This window comes from Penicillium odoratum, assembly GCF_028828045.1.
Source record: "Penicillium odoratum strain IBT 22623 chromosome Unknown utg000001l_segment0_segment0, whole genome shotgun sequence".
NCBI lineage: Eukaryota > Fungi > Ascomycota > Eurotiomycetes > Eurotiales > Aspergillaceae > Penicillium > Penicillium odoratum.
The window spans coordinates 1,099,764-1,121,586 of record NW_026643143.1 but is presented as its reverse complement, the minus strand read 5'-3'; the positions used below and the strand labels follow the sequence as shown (position 1 = coordinate 1,121,586).

Below are 21,823 nucleotides of genomic sequence, written 5' to 3'. Positions count from 1 at the left end.
GATCAAGTGTTTAGGCTTCCTGGGGGGTGAGGGAACTCGATGCGAGGAAATGATGGTCCGACAAATGGCCCTCTGATAACTTCGAGGTCATATAGGTAATATGTATATCTATATATTCTATAAATTTGCAGATTACTCAAATACGATCATTGAAATCCAATCGTCAAAACAACTTTTGTGCGTATCAACGAAGGGACAGAATAAACAAAAAAAAGCCCAAGGGTATTTCTCTATAAGATTACAACCTTGGGATGCTCAACCCAATCATTACCCGTTAGGGCAGTTGGGCTATCATAACATAACTTAGTCATCAGCAAATGCATCCTGCCCCAGATCCACCTTGCCAATACTCCACAATTCCTTCTCGTCATCCACTTCATCATTCGCTAGACCCAGTCCACCTTCGCCACCTTCAGCCAGGCGACGCTCACGAGACTGGGCAGCAAGACGCAAAGCAACACGCTTGAAGTAGTCGGACATGCTGCGCTTCGGTCCGGGCGGGAGAGAGGCACCGGGACCAGCCATGTACTTGTCAAAGACCTCGGCATCGGAATCCACCACGGAGAAGAGGGACAGGAAAGCAGCTTCCGCTGCCAGCTTCACGGGGATAACCATGTCCCGTACGCTGGCAAAGATTGGCGGGGCCAGAAGAGCCAGGTGAGCGCGAGTCATCTCTGGGTGGAGACGGCTGATGGTTCGAATGACAACCAGCGCCAAGCGGCGGGTATCGGACGGAGCACCTGGCAGGATGACGGGAGCGAGAGCATCGAAGATGATCTTGTGCGTCTCAAAGCTGTGGTCACCGTCATCGGCCAAGAGATATTTACCAGCGGCGAGAACACTGTTATCGGAGACGAAGGGATCTTTGCTGACAATACCCTGGCAGATGGTCGAAGAGGTTTCGGTAGAGAAATGCTCCAACAAGACGGCAGGAGCCTCGACCAAAAGGGAATTCAAACCAAGGACCGACGCGTGCGAAAGCTGACCGTTGAGAATTCGGTTCTTGATTAGAGTGATCGCGTTGTCCTCCGGGAGAACCTTGACAAGAGCACCCAACAACTTCGCGTTGGTAATGGCGATCTTATCGGTCTTGTCGCTGGAGTCATCATCGATCAAAGCAAGGATGGATGTGCGAGACGCCTCGCTCATGTTGCCACCAGCCTTGCCGACAACCTCCTGGAGAGCCTTCATCATAGCGTTCCTCACACCGTCATCAGAAGTCTTAGATCCAGTGATGAGTTCTGAGAAGCGTTAGCATTGGTCACAGATTGAGTGTGATAGTTCAACTTACCAGCAATGAGCGGATCAACCCTAGGGGTCAAAGTAATCAAGATACCAAGACCCTTGGCTGCACGGTTGCGCAGGGTCTCACTCGACGTATCTGCCAGACCACGGGCAAAGGTTCGCTGCAGCTGAGGCAGGAAAGGCTTGACAGCAAGCGGGATCTTCTCGAGCAACCTGTTAAGAGTGAAGAAAACGGCACCTAACTCTAATTAGCATTCGATCAGTAGAATAAATAAGCTCCAAACTTACATTTGATATCGACCGAACGCTCCGATACAACACGGATCAGAGGACCAGTGATCTGAGTAACGAAAGGTTTCAAGGAATTGGCGTTAGTACGGTCGATAATGTCGGAAATGGCCAACGCCGATTGAGTGCGCTGGTCGGTGGTGCCGTTGAGCAGACCTTGCAAGAAGATCGGCAGAATAGCCATAATTCCCTTTGGCAGGCTGAATCCAGGAAGGTCCGCACCCGGCACACCAACCTGTCGCAGAATTTGGCGAGCAGGAATGGCCAAAACTTCCATCTCCTCCTTGCGCATGTGAGACATGAGACCACTGAGAGCGGTCCATGCTGACTTGACAACGTCCTTGTCAGAATCATCGAAAGAGATCAACAAGACACGGATAATGTCTTGGTAGTACCTCGAGAAGTCGACATCGGCATCGGCGAAGAACTTGGTGAGGTGGAGAGAAGCTTCGGCACGGCGACGGTGATCATCATGCTTAACAAGTGACAGCATCACGTTCATGGCAACATTCAGGCCATCGTATTCATCCACAGATACCAAAACTGTATCGAGGGCAGTGCGGAGTTCTGTGCGGAGCTCTTCGTCATCTGTCTGGATGATACCGTCCATGATACCGTTGAGGATGTTGGGCAATCTTCTTGTCATGGCTCCGCCCGCAACCTCGGCCAAAGATGCAAGAGCTCTGGCGTTGAAGGCGGTAATCGGTGGAGTAAGAAGGGTGGGGATGAGGTTAGGAAGAATGATGTTCGCGCGGGTCTGCTCGGTGAGCAGGGTCAACAGTGCGGACAAGGCCTGTTCAGCCTCCTCGTCGTTTCTCAACAAGTGAAGAAGGTAGGGCAAGACCTGGTCCACAGCCTTCTTACCCATGATGTCCTGCAGGGCATCAAAGGCTTCGGCGGCCGCTTCACGGACATCTTCATCGCTATCGACGAGAGCAACGCGGACAGTAGAGATGAGAACCTTCTCGAAGTCCTCCAGACCCTCGGGGGTGGCGGAGGTGATGAGCTCGCGCAGAGCAATACAGATACCCTGCTTGACATCGACATCGGGCGAGGCCTGGAGACCTTCCTCAAGCAGAGGCAACAAGGTAGACAGGACTGATTCTCCGGCCTTCTTGACAAGATCGCCGAGCGCGTTGCTGGCAATGACCTTCTGTTCCATGTTTGATGATCCAAGGCGGCGAATGATAAGCTGAGCAAGAGTAGGCACCATCTCCTTGAGGATCTTGGGAGAGGCGACCAGAGCCTTCCACACAGCCATAGCAGCACTCTTGACCAAGCCTGAAGTATCGCAGCGACAGATGAACAGGGCGGAAAGGACCTTGTCTCTCCGCTCCTCTCCAAGAACCTCGAGAAGGGACTGGCCAGCTTGAGCGGCCTCTTCCTCCTCTTCATCGGCCTCAGCCTTACCACTGATACCAGTAAGACTGAAGAGCAGATCTCCAACCAACTCGACTGAGCTGAGACGAATGCGGTAGCTGTCATCCGCCAGACCACGCTCCAACTCGGGAAGAAGAAGATCAATGGCCTTAGTAGAGAAGTTCTTGACCAGCAGACGACCAGCCCGAAGGGAGGTCTCACGAATTGACTCGACATCATCGGCCAGACCAGCAAGAATAGGGGGAATAATCTTGCTGAGATAGTTTGCGAAGCTGTTACCGAAGCAAGCCGGCAAGAAGATGAAGAGAGTCATGAAGCCCTCGCGCACAGCAGCCTTGGAGCTGGAAACATTCTGTAGAATGGTAGGCAGGGTCTCCTCGAGTCTTGTGGTACCCAGACCAGCGAGAACCTCTGAGAGGGCCTGTGCAGATCCAAGTCTGTCTCCGGCACCAGTGTCCGACTTGAGGGTGTTCATGAGGTTAGGGATGAGGTCGGGTAGAGCATCCTCTCCAAGCTTCTCGATGAGAGAACCCAGAGCCTTTGAAGCGGTAGCACGAGTAGTAGGAACAGGATCGACAATGGCCAGGTTGAGACCAGCCACAATGATTGGCAGGTGTGAAATGAGATCCTTGCGTTCAGTAAGATGAGCCAAGCTGCCGATAATCTGAGCGGATTTTCGCTTGGTGTTGGATCGGTCGGAGAGGCCACGCTCAAGGATACGAACAACCAGAGCCAGTGAAGGCGCGTCGAGGTAGTGCACAAAGGAAACCTTGATCAAGGAGTCCAGTGCCTCATCCGTGTACTTGGTAGGGTCACTCAGAGCCTTGAGAAGCACACCAACTAAGCTCTTGACTTCAGGATTGCTGATGACTTCTCCGAAGCGCTGAAGACTGCGGTTTGCGGCGTTGCGAACTTCCTTGTGTGTATCGTTGAGAACGATGGTAAGGGGCGGGATGATAATAGGCAAGCTAGCGGCGAGTTGTTGCGGGTCAAGGTAGGCCATGGCTCCGAGAAGTTCACAGGCACCCTTTTGACTACGCCACTGAGTATCATCCAGACCGTCGAGCAGGGTAGGAAGGATCTTCTTCACACCATAGGAACTGAGATTCTGGAAGCAGGCCTTGGAGGCATCTAGACAAGCGTCACGGACATCAATACTTGGGTCGCCGAAGCCCCCAAGCAACTGGGGAACGAGTTGGATGACATAGGGCTCAAACATGCGCGCAAGAATGGTGGCAAAAAGCTCATACGCCAGGAAAGTACCTTGTCGCTGGTGAGGCTCCCTCTTGTTCTCAGTGGCTTCTTTAAGCAAGCTCATAATTCGGAACTCTCGCAATGTTGCAATACCTCTACCGCTGACAATGCCACCAAGACCGTACGCAGCACCACGCTGGGTGGCGTAGTTCTTGACGTTAAGGAGTTGATCAAGCATCTCTTGGACATAGTCAGAGGCCTTAGGGCCACACAATCTGATTAGTGGTGGCAGACACTCCGAGACAGCAGACTGAACGGTTTCAGAGGGGGTTGGGAGGGTCGCAAGAAGCTTCTTCAGAACAGTCTGCAGACGAGGGTCATCGGCCTTCAAATGCCTGGCCAAGGATCCATATAGAACAACGACTGCCTCGTTCAGCAAATCGGAGGTTTGGGTTCCTTTGTCGGAGGTTTCCAATGTGGTTTCAAGCAGCTTCATTAACTCCTCAACTTTTTGTTGTCCTCGTTGGGCGATCACCAATTTTCCACTCTCCTGCATTTGGCTTCGGACGGCAGAATTTTTGTCAACGAGAGGGCCACGTTCAATAAGGAATTGCAGGAGGGCAATGACCTGTTCGCCATCAAACAAATTGGTCATGGCATTGAAAGCCAATGCCACACCGCTACGGCTCTCCCAGTTGTCTGGGTTGTCCATCTTTTTGGGCATGCCGTAAGCATCCTTTTCGGGGGCCTTGGGCTTGACGTCTTCAGCATATTTGGCTTGCAGTTCAGAAAAGATGCTAGCGAATTTGCTCGTGTCGGATTCGATCGCTTTGGCAAGTGCACGGGCGGCCGCTCCACGCAGTTGACTATCCTTGGAGTCCAGGTACTTGATAATCCGAGGGAAAGCTTCGTCATCCACTTCAAGAGCGTTGTCTTCCCAGATTGTCTGAGCGAGCTCGACATTTTCCTCCACGCTATCATGGCACTCCAACCAAATATGCTCAGAGAAGTCGAGATCAGTCAGATCAATCTCAGCGTCAATGACCTGAAGAACAGATGTCCTGACAGAGGCTTCAGAAACAATGCTACCTTCCAGTAGAGTTTGAAGCTCCTCTGTGGTGATGTTAGGGGAGATGCAACGGCAGAAGTTGAACAAGGTATCCTTGATCAGCTTGTAGTGTTGAGTGTATTTCTGCATGGCGCCAAGAAGGTGCTGCAGCACTTCATTGCGAGGAAGTCGCACATCGGAGACTAAAAAGAGTTAGCGACGTATCCACTCAACATTATGATGCTACTTACAAGAGCTGGAGTGGAAGGAGAGAAGTTCAATCGCAAGCAGAACCTGCTCGCCTTCTTGCTCGCCCTTGACCTCCTCAATGCCGTTCTGGCTCAATATCATGAAGAGCATCGGAAGAACGTAGGCGAGGGATGCGGTATCAAGTGGCCGCTGTTCGGATGCAAATCGAAGACGGTAAAGAATTCTTGTTACAAGTTCTCCAAGATGTTCCAATTGCCTTTCCGCGGGGAGGTTTGTGTTGCCAATGGCCCGAAGGGTAGCAATTCCGACGAACGGCCGAAGGTTGCCCAGGCGCGAAGACAGCTCGTTAGAGCAAGCAACGAATGCCTGGGACACCACGTCGCCAACAAACAATCCAGCACCAGCTCGAGCAAGAGACAGTAAGCAGCTGACAGCTGCGTTAATCCATCCCTCAACATCGCTAGCTGGCCCAGTGGCAAGACCACGGATAAGGCCAGCACCGCGCTCGATCCGCTTAACTTCCTGAAGCACATCCTCGCGGATCTTTGCTTCCTTTGCAAGCTGAGCCTTGACTTTAGATTGCTCTTCGGCCGTGAGCTTCTTAGGCTTCGCGCCCTTCTTCTCGGCCAGCTGTGCCCGGAGCTCCTCCTCCCACTTCAAAGTGTCATAGTCTTTGGTGTTCTTGTCAAAAGCAGGCTGCTTCGATTTGCTGCTGAGGACATCGATGAACGCAGTGCCCTCGGGAGTGCGCGCAATTGCCGCATCAGTAGCAGTGAATTTAGAAAGACGGGAGCCATCCAAATCAGATTTGATTTGATCGACGAGACGTGGAATCATGACTTCGGGGGCCACGAACGCCAGGTCACCTGCAGCACTCCAAACAGCGGAGTTGACTTGTGGCACACTCGATTTTACAGGGTCCTGTCACCTTATTAGTATATGAACCAATATATTATCTCAATTATACGTACGGCATTAACACCTGTCAATTGCTCAATGCAATCTGCAGGGTGGGCACGGACTAGGTTCCCGGGATCTGTGCCGGTTCTCAAGCACAAGTCGATCCAAGAAGCGCCTGGGATCAATTCAGATCGGCTAAGAATAAGGATCTTGATGAGCTGAGACTCGAGAATCGAAGATGCGCCTTCCACTGCCTCTTTGTTAGCAGCTAGAGGGCAAATGGCTTTCAAGATCTGGTGCAGTAGACGCTCGCTTCCTGGTCCAGCGGAGACAGCAGCTGACTCCTTCTCTCCGGTACGGAACGCATGGATCCAAGTCCAAAGAGCATTGATAACAATGCTTCCTACAGAGGCCATGTCTTTCTTGTGTACAGTAGACAGTGCTTCCACAGCATTCTCTCGGAATTTGGTGGTCATGATAGGGCCAGTGATAGCGTAGATAAAGGATTGGGCCCAAGCATTCTTGGCCTCATCCTCGGCAGCGGCGAATTTGGATCCAGAAGTGACAGCCGCCAGAGCCCTGGCAAGCCATTGCATCTCTTCCTTAGACCCAATTTTCGAGTAGGCCTTGGGGTTGAGGAGGAAAGAAGGCTTTGCGCCCATGATCAATGACTGCGAGACTTTCTCTTCCCAGATAGACTTATCCGAGCCATCAATTTCTGAAACACGTTCGAAAAGGGCCAAGAACATATACGCAGACGACAATGCGCCGCTTTGAGCTGAGGGCAGCGGGTTGGAGGCCACCTCGCCAAACAAATCCTTCATCTTCCCGAGGAATTTGGTAATCAGAGGCTGAATCTCGGCGGTCCTAAGGGCCGCGATATCAGAATTCCAAAGCATCTCTCCCACGTTGAGCTGCCAGATCTTTCGGAACGGAATTCGCTTGTCGGAGATACCCTTAACAATAGTATTAATAACGTCATCCACGACCTTGACAGAGGATTGAATAAGGAAAGCGAGGTGCTTGCCGAACGCTTTGATCTCCTCTTCCAGGGCAGGTTCGTTAGACTCCCGCGTGAACAGAGGGCCAAAACCTTGAACGATCTCTTTCGAGGCTTCTACTGAAGAAGGAATCGCAGAAACAGCTTGCGCGTAGGCAACTCGGTGTTCTGGGGCCGTGATCTTCTGTGTTTTCAACGGACCAACGATTTCACTCGTGATCTTCAAAATCACAGACTCGGTCTGGCATCGAGAGAGTAGAGCTCTGAACGAGTCAGAGGCTCCTTGTCGGATCACTGGGTTGTTTGACTTCATGCTGGATAGCAAATGCTTAGACAGGCGAGTCTGAACCACTTCAGAAAGGTCAATGTCTTTTGACAGAGCGGCACTGAACGGCGGGATGACGCCGTTCAAGATAACCTCCGGTGCTCTCAACATAGATTTCTCCATGGGAGGTACCAATTCAGTGGTCACATCCTCGTATGTGACAAACGAAGTTATGAAGTCTGACAGTCCTTCGGCGACGTGAGAAGGCACAACAGACTTTGAGCCTACGATTTCCTTGACATAATAGGCCAGGATGGGTTTCTTAGACTCCTCGAGAGTTGATTTTCTGGCCGGTAGTCGAGCACATACGCCCGAGATAACACCCAGAAGCAATGCATTCTTGTAACCTGCTGCCGCATCCGCGGTCAGTCGACTCACTGACTGGCGCACGGCTTCCTCGCCCCATGTCTTGTTCGAAAATGTTGCGCGCAATGCACGTCTAGTCACTGTGAGGGCCGACTGTTTTACTGACGGCTTCGGTGTGTGAGCCAAGCAAGTTTCCAAAGCCTTGGCATCCACGGTGATCAGATCCAGCACAGTAGCCAAGGGCGTAGCCTCGTTCTCGCTAACCTGCTGCAAAATATTGCAGCACCACTCCAACAACACAAATGCAGATCCCGGAGACAGAGTAGGCTTAGCTGTCTCAATCTTCAGACTCTCAGATAAATATTCGAGGTGGTTCGCAGCGTTCGGGGTTCGGAGGAGGGAGCGGAGACATTGTTGAACGGCCTGGCGAGAGGAACGATCGACGTAAAGAGGATAGGTTTGGAAAAGAAGCGCTAGGATACCAAGGCTTAATTCCGACGGAATATCAGATCCTGCAACATAATTAGCCAATCAATTCTTTTTAAGTGGTTATGGGGGTTCAAGAGTACCGCTCTTGTCGCGAAGTTCTTGCAGGGCCCGGAGTCTTCGCAGAGTCGAACTCGAGAAAAGCTCGACCCGCAAGACATCCAGATCCCCAGCCTTGACCTGGTCCCATGGAACTCCATCCATGATGGTAGGTCAAATAGGGGAGGAGGTTGGAGGGAGGGTGGTGAGGTTGGTGGAATGTTGAAAGTGGGCTGGAATCGATCGAATGCTGTCATAAGAGTTTTGTGTGGGGAGAATCACCGAGAGCCTCTCCGCCGCTTCACAACTATCCGATTCTTATTTCTACTCTTCAACTTCCCCATTGATCTGTGATTGATCTTATTGAATACCCTTTGACGCTCAATTATTTCATTCTCTCATCCCAATTACACGTGTTCCTGCCCATTCAGACCAGTAACTACAATGCCACCGAACAATAAGAAAAAGAAAAAGCCCGCCTCAAATCCAGCGCGGGGCTTTGCAACAGTCTCAGTACCCTCGAAACCGAAACCAGAGGTCGCAGAAACACCCTCGTCCGCTGTTACAGAATCCAAGCCCACCCCACAAAATGAAACTCAGCCTACAAGCCAAGAGGACCGTCCAGTCGATGCGGGCGCACCACAAACCGACCCCTCACTACACAACTATACACCTGAGGAACTTGAGAAGCACTTGGAGGAGGCAGAATTACAGATTTTGGTCGAGAAACATGCTGCAAAGTGCAGAAGCGACGCGGTGCGACAAGCTACCAAGATGGACACTGAGCGCCGCGTCTTTAGACAGCAATCAGTGACCTTGGGCCTCCTCGAATGGCTTCCGGTCGAAGTGCAAGATAGGATACTGGAGCTAGCTGGCTCAGAAGACCATGATTATCTTGCATCCAACGCACGGAATGTCAGCGGGAAGCAGGAAGGCTCCGAGGAGGAACTTCTCATCAAGCTTTGGACATTACAGGAGACACTTCTCAAGCTTGGGTTTACTGAGTATGATGTGGAAGGGGCGCTCAAACATATTCTCTTATACTTTAAAGAAACACCTACAAGTGTCAGTCGTGATGTTGTTTGGAATTTGGATGAGGCTTTGGAGTGGTTGGCGAAACATAGTGCCAAGAAAGATCTCCCTTCATATACACAGACGAATGCTCGCCCACAGAAAGATGCGGAGGTAACATCATGGATGATCGGTAAACCCAGGCTCTCATTTGGTCATAAAAAAAGCACTGACAGTCATCAGGATCGGAGCCATCGAAGTCGAATAAAACTTCGAATGGAAACAAGCAGGAAAAGCCAAAGGCAGACTGGAAGGCTGCAAAGGTTGCACCTCCTGTTTCGTATGATTCGGATAGCTCGGTCGATCCTGATCACATGGTTCCAGAATGGTTGGATTTCCAAACGAAGCTGTTTGGTCTTCAGCCTGAACTGTTTGATCGACCAGGAAAAGGTAAAAAAGGCCGTGGAACCACGCCCAGTCGATCAGACAATCCCGAGGTAGCCAAGTTGCAACGCAAGATTGCTAAGATCGAAGGCGATGTTCTCTTCGAGCGCCGAGAGGCCGACTACATTTGGCAGGACAAGCTAGAGGATCTTAGAAAGGAAGCAGCTTTTCTACGACGACCAGCCGAGAAAAAGAAAGAGAGTGAACCGGAGGTTAAGGAACCGGGGCCAGAGGACCCCAATTTGACCGTTCCATCACTTGAAGAGATGGACGATCTATTAGGCGGTATGTTTCAAATGGAGACTGAAAATTCGGGCTCGATATTGGGCCTTCCACCTCCTGATGCCGGAGCCAAATTCACGCTTCGAGACTTTGGAAAATCAACTGGCTTGAGTCCACGGCGAGTCTTGGAAGAAACCTGCAAGGCTAGAGATTCGGCATGCAAAGTGGTCTACCAGGACTTTTCCTCCTCGGGTCACCAACACAGAAAGGCCGTTGAGGTTCGTTGGTCGAAACCGCAAGAAACTCCCTTTCCACTGGTGGTGGAGTCGGTCACACACAAGTCGAATGCAAATGCAACTTTTGTTTCGATGGAATCTCTTGCAACGCCAGATGCCCAGCAGGCAGAAGGATACGTATCGACTCTCGCCCTATTCATCCTTTTCCCTCAAAGTTCCAAAGAAGGCAAGGCCTGTCTGCGGATACCAGCAGTCTGGAGAGATCTTTGGACTGATTTTTCAGAGATGAAGAAGACACAGGAAGATGAAGTGGATAAGTCTACAGCTAAGAACCTCAAGCTTCTTATACAGGATAATCAAGGCACCTTTGAGGATGACGTTGTGCTTTTGGACAATTTCCGGAAGAGAAACGGAAATGCTGTCAAGCCAGCCAGTCCCATGAGAGGTAATGCTAGGGAGAACAACTACCTCGGTGAAGACGAGCGACTAAGGGAAGCATGGTATGCAAAGGCATCCACTCCGTCTTTCCACAAAATGATGCCGGGTCGAATGAACCTTCCGATCTGGAACTTCAAAGATGACATTTTGACCACTCTCGACACACATCGAGTTCTTATCATTTGCAGTGAGACTGGAAGTGGAAAGAGTACGCAGATTCCATCTTATATCCTTGAGCATGAAATGCTTCAAGGCCGCCCGTGTAAAGTTTATGTGACGGAGCCGCGCCGAATCTCAGCGATATCGCTTGCTCGGCGAGTCAGTGAAGAATTGGGAGAGAGTAAGAATGATGTGGGAACGACCCGATCCCTTGTCGGCTTTGCCGTTAGGCTGGAAAGCAAGATCAGCTCAACCACTCGACTTGTCTATGCGTATGTTCTTCTGTGTCTTGTTTCTGACGTCTGAGTATATCAGCTGACTTGAGTAGAACCACCGGTGTCGTTGTGCGCATGCTGGAGCGACCAGATGATTTCCAGGACATCACTCATATTGTTCTGGACGAAGTTCATGAGCGTACAATTGACAGTGACTTCTTGCTAGTCGTTCTTCGCCGGTTGATGCAGAAACGCCCCGATATTAAACTCATTCTGATGTCCGCTACTCTTGATGCACAACGTTTCTCTACCTACCTTGGTGGTGTCCCGGTTCTCAACATCCCTGGACGAACTTTCCCCGTGGAGATGAAGTACCTGGAGGATGCAGTTGAATTGACCAACTATCGGTTATCTGAAGATGATGCAAACACTGTCCGAGACGACGACATTGATGAAGAGGATTCCAATAGTGACACTGGTGGCTTACAAGCCAGTCTCGATGGATACTCTAAACAGACGCGGGAGACGGTGCTTCGGTTTGACGAATACCGCATGGATTATCAGTTGATCAAGAGATTGCTTCTCAGACTCGCCACTGCTCCGGACATGGACCGCTATAGTAAAGCCATTCTGGTCTTTATGCCTGGCCTAGCGGAGATTCGTCGTCTGAATGATGAAATTCTCGCCGAGCCCACGTTCCAACAGGGATGGATTGTTCATGCACTCCACTCCTCGATTGCTAGTGAAGATCAAGAAAAGGCATTTAACGTGCCTCCTCCTGGCACAAGAAAGATTGTCATTGCTACCAACATTGCGGAGACTGGTATCACAATTCCAGACATCACTGCAGTTGTTGATACAGGAAAGGAGAAGATGATGCGGTTTGTCTCCAGAATGCTTGCAATTAGATTGATCCTAACTTGTTCTACAGATTCGATGAAAGGCGACAGCTCTCCCGGCTTGTCGAGTCATTCATTTCCCGTGCCAATGCTAAGCAAAGACGTGGTCGAGCCGGTCGTGTTCAGGAGGGTATCTGCTTCCACCTCTTCACGAAACAGCGGCACGACAAGCTAGTAAGTGAATCAATGTAAAACTCCATCAGGCCACTAACGGAACGATTTAGCTTGCTGAGCAACAAACCCCGGAGATGCTTCGACTCTCCCTTCAAGATCTGGTTCTGCGAGTGAAGATCTGTAAATTGGGCGAGGTAGAACAAACCCTCCTGGAAGCTCTGGACCCACCGTCATCCAAGAACATTCGTCGTGCCATTGACTCTCTCAAAGAAGTCAAAGCCCTTACCAGCAATGAGAGTCTTACACCTCTAGGAAGTCAGCTGGCAAAACTGCCGCTGGATGTGTTCCTCGGAAAACTGATTATCCACGGAGCATTCTTTAAGTGTCTGGATGCTGCTGTCAGCATTGCTGCCATCCTCTCCTCCAAGTCCCCATTCGTCAACACCATGGGTTCCAACTCGCAACGGGACGCAGCAAGAAACTCATTCCAAAGAGGTAAACCACATTCTCCAAATTTCAACACCCTCTTCTAACCTAATCTAGGCGACTCGGACCTATTGACCGTATACAACGCTTACTGTGGCTGGAGGCGCGCAAGAAGCACACCCGGCTCAAACGAGTTTTCATTCTGCCGAAAGAACTTCCTCAACCCCCAGACCCTCCTAGGTATCGAAGATGTCAAAATGCAGCTCATCGTATCAATCGCCGACGCCGGTCTACTAACCCTAGACCCTTCGCAAAAGTTGGCCCTGAACCGGTACGTACACCGTTTTCCATTCTATGCATTGTATCTAAACTAATCACCCCCCAGAGCCCGGTCAAGTAACCGAAACCGACAGTTCTTCACCATCCCCGAAGAATACGACATCAACAGCACAAACGACGTAGTCATCAACTCCGTCGTGGCTTGGAGCTTCTACCCTAAGCTACTTACCCGCGAAGGAAAAGGCTGGCGCAACGTCTTGAACAACCAATCAGTTACCTTGCATCCTACATCTGTGAATAAACGCGCAGATCACGCTATCAAGTGGCTCTCATATTACCATATCATGCAGGCTCGTAACCGGAACCTGAACGCGCACGAGACTACTGCGGTGGATGATTTCGCCATTGCATTGCTATGTGGTGAGGCGGAGTTTAAGGTAAGCCCTCTTCCTTTCCTTGGACTGGATCTTATAATTGATGGCTTTCTCTTTCTAGTTGTACTCGGGTGTCATCTCCATCGATGCAAACCGCATCCGCTTTGCATTGCGGGACTGGAAATCTATGCTCGCGTTGAAATTCCTTAATGCCCGTCTTCGTGATCTTCTCGCTACTACGTTCCGGAATCCGCATCGTCCGCTATCTTATAAGCAGCAGCAGTGGTTGGAGATTTGGCAGCAGATCTTTGCCCAGGCTGGCAAGCGATAGATCTTCCTTGTTTCCCCCTTATACTGTATTATTTTCTTTCTGGCCGGTCTGGTTTGCTTTACAATGATTATTTGGTACATATTCAGTGGTTTGGCACGTCGGGCTCTTGGGTTTGGAGGTATGGTGGTTTATGGCTATGACATGCTCGTTTCATGCACATTTTGCTTTGTTTTTGATTTGGCATTCTTTGTGATGTGTAATGACCAGGCTGGAAGTTATAGAAATATGATGAATGGGTTTGATTCGATGGTTCCACAGACATACATTAGATGGAGTCATCCATAGTGAGCGTGAACAAAAGTTTGAAGTTCTCTCAATTGGAACGGGAGGTCTATAGAAAGTATGAACTTAGGCATACGGAGGAAAGTACAATAGCAAAGCAAGCCGCATGATCATTCATTGGGCTCAAGTTAGACAAGGAAGATTGTATCGCCAACCTCAATGCAAATCAAAACAAATCGGTTCATCATGATCATTCATTACCATCATATCGTCTCTCTTCTAAACATAACCATAGAGGGTAAGATGAACCCACGGATGCCAGGAAAGAAGACCCTTTTCTGCCCAAGAGTAAAGTGAAAGGCCAAAGCAAATAAACAAATGACGCAGTTAAACGAGATAGTAAACCAAATAAACCAAGATGTAAAGAAATCACACACATAAAAGATTCGTTACAAGAGATTCGTGTCATCATAGTCATCAAGGTGGGTTTGTAGTAGGCCCATGCAAAACATCATTCCCCGTTCCCATGTCATCACTTTGCTGAACAAATAAAAAGGACTTTCAACCTTGAGTCAGGGGTTGAGAATGAACCCGAGACAGACCCAGGGAGTTCCAGTGAAAAATAAACCAAAAAACTAGAAATGCATGCCGCAAAGAAAACATGGAAAGAACAGCTTTTCTACTATTCTTCCGGTCATGAGGGCAATGGTGGAAATTTTCACGCGTGGGCTAAATCGGAAGAAATCAAATCATGACGGTCCCAAGCCTGCGGTAAACCAAGCACCACAGTCTATCAACAAATCCAAACAAAAAATAAAACTCCGGCCAGAGCAGGGAAAGGGTGTTATGAAAAAATATGACAAAGAGACAGTGAGTGGTTGGGGGTTTAACGTGGGCGTTGTTTTTTGTTTAACGGCGGCGACCGGCCATGACAGCACCAGTCTTCATGGGTTGAAGGAGAGGAGCACCACTGATAGGACCACCAAGAGTAGTATCGGTGATAGTCTTGCGGCGTTTGCTCTCATACTCACCAGAAATCTCGGGGCGGATCACCTCATCATCGTCACGCATCCGCTTACCGCCCGATCCTCCAAGAGACGTAGATCCGTTCATGGAGCCCATGGAGTAAGGATCGGAGACGCCATTAGCAGGGGTACCCCGGGTGTCGCTAACGGCATTGTAGAGTGTGGTCGCTGCGGATGGACGAGGAGGGGTATTGTAGCCGGAGGTCCAGTGTGGCGGAGGTCCGCTCACGCTAGTGCGTGGGGTCATACGGCCCGAACCGTTCTGTTGTGGCGAACCGGTCATCTCGGGGGTCAGTTGTGAGTGCTCTCCATTAAGAGAAGGCACCGACTGGTTGGTCGAGTATGTGTACGATCCGCGGTTGGCACCATAACCAGATCCCTGGTCCTGCAGGTATTCAGGCTCTTGCGGGGGAACAGATTCATCGGGACCATTGGTCTGGGCGTAGCGTTCTGACTTGAGATCAGGGGATTCTGTCTCAGGGGCGCCTGGAGTCCGACCGGTCGGAGGGGCCATTTCATTCTTCAAATAGTTGACTGCCGGCAATGGCTGGCCGTACTGGGGCATACCAGACTGGGTCATCGGGGTGTGTGGGGCGTACTGCGAGTGAGACTGCGGCGGGGCGGAATAGTATGGTTTAGAATTCTCGTAGCCGGACTGTGTCTGATAGGGCGGCATGGTCTGCATGTTGTTACCTGGGGGTGTGGTGGCAGGTGTGGTAGGCATCGAACGTTGCTGATGGCTCAATGTTGTGTCAATCGCCAGTGGCTGAGTATGCGGCACCCCCGAGTTCATTCCCTGGGCACCCCATTCGTATGAGCTTCCTTGGTTAGTCACACCCATCAAGCTAGATGCGCTGGCTGGGGGAGTAGGAAAGGCTCGGTCCATTCCGGGACGTTGGCCCATGGAGGACGGCTGTGACATCTGCGCGGACATGGGGGTCTGCATTGCATGATGATGCAGACTAGAGGGCTGGGGGGCTGTCGGAGTACGGTGAGGCGCCACGGGGGGACCCTCCATGCTTCGTCGCTGAGATTCTTGCACAACCATGTTTGTCCGGTTCTGGTTTGCTGGGTGGTACAGCAGTCCACCGATGTTGTGTACAAACAGCGGGTACAAAAGATCAGTAATCTTCTCTTTGTTCGCAAATTCCAACGCTCGCTCAAATGGAATCCTGATTTCACTGTCAGTCGGCGTCATGAGGATGAATTGTTCTGCACATACCAGACGCCCTTCAAATGCATTGGCCCAATTTTGACCACATGGCGCAACTTTTCACTTTTCAATATGCCATCTCGACGACCACGAGTCATTCCCGCGACGTTCAATAGTTTTGTGCCGTTAATCATGTGGTTGTCTGTTTATCTCATTAGGATTTACCATCTTGAGCCAATTGATCGTTCACTCACCCTCTCGGCGGGCAACACAGACACCCTTGGCCTCAACCTGGTAACAGAGACTGCCCTCATCTTCCCACAGGGTCGCGGTGACTCGGGGCTTTGCTCCTGGAGGAGCGCCCTGACCAGTTGAATCATAGACATACCCTTGCAGTGGTGATCCGGTAGTATTGCCGTATCCTACGGGCACTTGATGGTTACCGACTAAGAGATTGTTAGTATCGCGTCACGTCTTTCATCACAAAACACTCACCTCCTGGCAATGGCAAAATCTGGGGCGCCATTTGTCCCATGGAGCTTGGCGGTGGAGGATGTCCGGTGGGCGGTGATGTCACTCCATTGGGATATCCGTACTGGGGGTACGATGGACCATAACTGGAAACAGGTTGCAGCACGGGCGGCTGTTGGTGATAAGGATAATGCGACATGGCGCCCGCGGTAGCACCTTGCGGGGCGTATGTTTGAGCGGAAGACATATGAGGATGCACGTCCATGTAGGGTGGGGCCTGGTTCATGCTGCCGAGCGAGGTCGGGCTGGGATAATAGGCCTCGCTGGGCACTATGGAGTACTCGGAATCCAGTGAGAGGCGACCCTGTGAAGCAAGATCGGCAGGTGGACTCCGGGGCTCTTGGACGGCCGAGGCGCCGGACAGGCTAGTACGAGCGCTGCCGCTCACGCTGGCGTCTTGATAAGCACGGGATGAGGCTTGAGGAGCTGTGGGCAAGCTGAGGGCAGGCAGTTTGTCTCCAGACAATAGCGGTCGTTCGGCCGCGTGGTGGTTGTACCAGGGAATATCAGCAGGACCGCGGGTGTGGACCTGGGAAATCGACGGCAGCTCCAGCTTTTCGGTTTCACGGGGATAATACTGGAAAGATAGTAGGCGAGACGAGGTGAGATTTTAGACGTTAGACTGAAGAAGATGTATCGATAATCTTGAGTTGTCGATAAAAACACCTGGTTTGGAGTTTTTGGGTGGAAGAGTGGGTGTTTCAAAGAGCCGGGCCTTTTGTTGGTTGCACGGCGTCTGGGGGGAGGGGAAAAGGTTCACTTTCTTTTCCTGAGCTGAAGTAAATCGCAGAGCTTCGAAGATCAGGAGAAAGGAATAGTCATCAAATCTTCATAAGGTCATGAAAAAGCAAAATAAGAAGAAACAGCAGGTTGCATGCAAGAAGTAGGTCAAGGTGGATGCGAGATGCACCTTAAAGAAAGGGAGGAGAGATTAAACAGACAAACGCATCACTTCGGTTTGGAAGGGGCAGAAACAACGAGCCGCAGGATGACTAAGGGTTAAAGAAGAAGATGTTTAAGAGAGAATGTGATGAAATCCCGGCCACCTTTTAGATGGTCTTTTTGGTTTCGTTTTTTTCTTTTTTTTTTTTTTTTTATTTGTTTTCCTCCAACCGAAATAGTTATCGAATCATCTTGTGGGACCAAAAGAAAGTGGAGGTTACGATCGAGGTCAACCCGCCACCAAGCAAGGACGGTAACTAGTGTAAATCAAGAGAAAAAGAAAATAAATATAAGAGAAATATTAATAAATAAAATAGAATATACAAAACAGGAACAAGAAAGTAGGAAATAGGAAATGCAGGGACATTGAAAAACCAAAAAAGAAAGAAGAAAAGAGTAAAAGATCCACTGAAGCTGAGGATCCTGGTCTGTGTGACAAGGAAAACGCTGATCTTCTAATTCCACGCACATTATATCACACAATTAATACGCTAGTCTAAAACTATTATCCACTATATACAAGTATATAAGAAAATACATAAATACAGATCACATACTCCATACTTCGGAATATTACCATGGTTGACTCCCGTCGAACCAAATCATCGAAGAACCATGGATACAATCAAATACATAAAATACACAAACATGAAACGTTCCGCTTTTCCCCTCTTTCCCCCCCCCCCCCCAAAAAGACCAGTTTACTTACTTCGATTACCCGGGTTTCAGACCAGCGCTTAACTACAACATTGCAGTTTACGGTTGATTCAATTACACCAACCACTTTGGATCATTTAACGCTGTACTCTGCTCTCCTCGACCCGTACTCTTGTACTCGCTATGCAAGGCCCAAACGGCCCGATCAACACGGACGTGGGTCTGATCTAAAGAGCGCGGCCCGTCGATCTTAGGAGAAGCAATACCCAGCGATAAAAGCGGCCCGTGAGTAACGGTGGAGATTGGGCGCGTCACACAGACAAAAGAGGGGAAAATCGGTGGGTGAGAAAGCACCACGAAACACGGGTGGCTTGAGTCGATCAAGGGTCTGTTCTCTTTCCATCCCTGTCTAGTCCTACGGCCGGATTGTAACGCCCCGTAACGATTTCTTCTCTTCTCAAATGGGTTCTAGATCCAGCAAGGGGAGTTCCAAATGGTTGTCGTTAATAGTTACAGTTATACACCGCCATCTTCACGATATCCCTTGCATAAAGATATACTTTAAGGGTTGACAGATGTCATTCAATTTCCAAATTCAAATATGGTTCGATATTTCCATTCCATAGATTCCAATAATGATCCTCAATTGAAAAGAGGTTGGGAAGTTTTATAATAGAAATCCCTATTCTGACTGTGTTCGCCCCCACTGGGCTCACTGTCCCACTGGGTTGTGGCGTTTGACCGAGGAATTCGGGAAGAAACGGGGTTAATCGGGCAAAGCAGGTACCACTTGTTCTTTTTCTCTCCAATCTTTAGGTAACAGATGGTCCAGATCCCTGTTCAACTATCGACGGCCCGATACCCGCTGCGCAGCGTACAGGATCCATCAATATTTTAATCCATTGTCTATAATTGACTGACAATCCCATTCGATTTGTAGTGGAGCTGAAATCCCCAACCATATTACGAAGTACGAAATACGGAGGTATTGATTACTTATGTTTTCTTTTTCCCTTATGGAGTAACTCCGGAATACTCCCCCCCCCCCCTTCCCCCTACGCTAGTGTCCAGAGCTGATCGGGGCATTCGGAAGTACAAAGCTATGACCATCTTTGTTCTCCACTCTCTCAAATGAATTTGGGAGCTTGTGATGTATCATCCCCAAGAATTAATTCAGGTAAATAATTGAAAATAAAAAAAGGTAAGGAGACTGGGACGATCCCTTCGTGGAACCGTCGGGCAATGAGAAGCCGGGAGCATCTCGCATCACCTACCGGCTCGGGGCGCACCTCCACTTAGTTTTTTTTTTCATTTATTGTCATCATTTATCGATCGACGGGTTCGTCCCGTACCTTGCATTGACCAGTTACCCTGCAGCCTGTCCGTGCAGAGTCTGGAGTTATGGAGAGTATGGAGTCCTATGACAGGTTTCACCAGGGTTAACTATAACATGATTTAAAAAAACTTCATACAAGTCCGGGATCGGCCTTGAGTCTTGTCTGGACCAGTCTAAGTGGGACGGGGCAAAAGATAGAGGGGAACAATTATTGATGAACCAGGATGTCCCCTGTCATTTTCACTTTTTTCCTACCAATCCCTCAACCTTGGGAAGTCCATCAACCACCTAAAATCCCGCTAAACCACCTACTCCGTATTAAAAGTCATTCTCTCCCTTATCGAGTCGCCGGTCAATCTAGATTTCAATTTAAAACACACGAATCATATCTCACCACGTCCTATCCCCCCCCCTCCCCGTGCAACCTGATTTAACCTCGCATTGCATTCGTCCCGTGAGATCGACTGCACGTTCAATAATCGTGGACCAACCCATGTTTAGCCATTCCTCCGAGCCAATATCCGTGCTTTTTCCACTCCAGAACCAGGATGGCCCGGGCCCCCAAAAAGGTGTAACGACACTAATCAGCTATCTCCACTCACTTCATCATTTCATTGGTTCTCAGCCCCCTCTAATGCTGCAACCGCCCGCCGATCGACGATCCGACCGGACAATGACTGGCCGTCGACCTCACCACGTAGCGGCCTAGATCATGGTGGATTTCACCGCCAGTTGCTTTTCCCCCCCCCTTGCGTGCAGACGTGGCACAGGTTTATTCATACTTGTTTCTATTAGTTTCTTTTTTGGCTTTTTTGGCTTTTCGTGTGGAGCTCACCGTTGGTTTCTGGGTTATTTCCAATTTCCCACTTTTTTTGTCGTGGAAATACCCGGCTTTTCTTTCCTTTCTCCGTTCTTTTCTCCAGGATCGCCACGACGTCAGCACGATAAGATAATATGTACGACATTAACAGAATTCCTGCAAGAAAATAGATTTAATTTTAGTAACGCATGTACATGTATGGACTACAGCTACTCCGTACAGGGAACGAGGCCAACGCCCCCCCGGAAAATCCCAAGTCACTTCCCTTCACCGTCTCTTGACACTTTGTCCCCGAGGAATGTGCATGTCTCTGACTGGTCTCTGCCCGCATTCCTGATCGCCCACATTCTCGAAGCATGCCATTTGGTCCATGCAGGTCTGAGCTCTGGGGATGAGGAGGCGCGCTCACCGCTGCTTGTATCCATCTTTCAACTGGTCAATATCTCTCTATCTAGGGATGGCGTGGCGTGAATGAACTGGCTGGACTTTCCCCGCCATCCCTATCCCTTGATAGAGTTGCTTCTGAGTGCGTCAGTTGCATTGACTTTCATGTACGTATGCCTGGACCGATCGTTTCTACGCCTGAGAATAATATTTTAAGGGAACATGGGATATGCTGGTACGTACTGAGACGTGGACATGCGACCTGCTCGAACATGCTGGGTAGTTCGGCCATCCCCACGTTTCTCTTGATCTATTTCTTTTTCCTGTGTATATCGACGTACCGCGGGTGTCGGGTACCAGCACCAGCACTAGAGTCGCAGGAGACCAGTCAGGTACACAGGCCACAGAGTGACAGAGGTTTCTGGAAGCCGAGAGACCTGATTCCCATCCTCGTGTAGTAAGGTTTAAGCGTTGGCGTACGGCTGCAGTCGTCATCTAGAAGATAGAGAACCTCTTTCGCCATGTGATATTTATCTGATCATTCTGTATAATGTCTGTCGATATGTGATGGGTGAATCAGAGTGATAGGTTCATGCACATGGGATCGATTCCTGTCGATTTCCAGGTGCTTCGCTGTTAAAGTAGCATGACACCTGCCATCTACATAATGTACATATTCAATGTACATGTACTGTAGTCAGGTGACACTGCATTTGAATGGACATGTCTATGTATATATTGCTTAAAAATGCCCAAGTGGTCCTTGGAAATTCAGTGCTATGTACATACTAAGGTATATATATGTACTTGAACAGTACTGCGCTGACCACAACCATTTCATCAACAAGAGAACATTTTGGACATTATGATTCAATACATTGCACATCAATATATTTACCAGCTATACATACCTATACCCAGATCTTCCAACACTTGAAGGTTATATCATGTTTGGAACCAAATCCACACATGTAAGTGAAAGGATCCATGTCCCACGTGACACCCATACCCTATCCCAAAGCAGCAAAACCCAAACAACCATGAACCGTGGATCAGATCAGCCCGGGCGAACGGGCGAACTCACATGTGCAAACGTCAATATTCGCATAAGATTGATCAACAAGATCCTCTACTTCAAGCTTTGTAATCTTACCGAAAGGCATCCACTTCCTATCCCCTCACTC

General features: G+C 49.6%; 3 protein-coding genes across 3 annotated transcripts; 1 reads left to right on the top strand and 2 right to left on the bottom strand.

The window, feature by feature from the left end:
• Window positions 1-303: 303 nt before the first annotated feature.
• Window positions 304-8,586, bottom strand: N7520_000394 (putative translational activator; the record flags this gene model as incomplete). The annotated part of the gene is made up of 6 exons (XM_057134329.1): window positions 304-1,241; window positions 1,292-1,483; window positions 1,534-5,358; window positions 5,407-6,286; window positions 6,337-8,408; window positions 8,466-8,586. 6 exons carry the CDS (start codon window positions 8,584-8,586, stop codon window positions 304-306), a joined length of 8,028 nt encoding a protein of 2,675 aa, XP_057000265.1.
• A 279-nt stretch (window positions 8,587-8,865) lies between these two features.
• On the top strand, window positions 8,866-13,569 carry N7520_000393 (putative ATP dependent RNA helicase; the record flags this gene model as incomplete). Its single annotated transcript, XM_057134328.1, has 8 exons — window positions 8,866-9,625; window positions 9,676-11,203; window positions 11,260-12,027; window positions 12,078-12,219; window positions 12,270-12,654; window positions 12,703-12,916; window positions 12,971-13,301; window positions 13,360-13,569. 8 exons carry the CDS (start codon window positions 8,866-8,868, stop codon window positions 13,567-13,569), a joined length of 4,338 nt encoding a protein of 1,445 aa, XP_057000264.1.
• A 1,131-nt stretch (window positions 13,570-14,700) lies between these two features.
• Window positions 14,701-18,022, bottom strand: N7520_000392 (KilA-N domain-containing protein; the record flags this gene model as incomplete). Its single annotated transcript, XM_057134327.1, has 5 exons — window positions 14,701-15,988; window positions 16,039-16,171; window positions 16,224-16,415; window positions 16,465-17,077; window positions 18,020-18,022. The coding sequence occupies 5 exons, from the start codon at window positions 18,020-18,022 to the stop codon at window positions 14,701-14,703; spliced, it is 2,229 nt and encodes a 742-aa protein (XP_057000263.1).
• Between the last annotated feature and the right edge of the window lie 3,801 nt (window positions 18,023-21,823).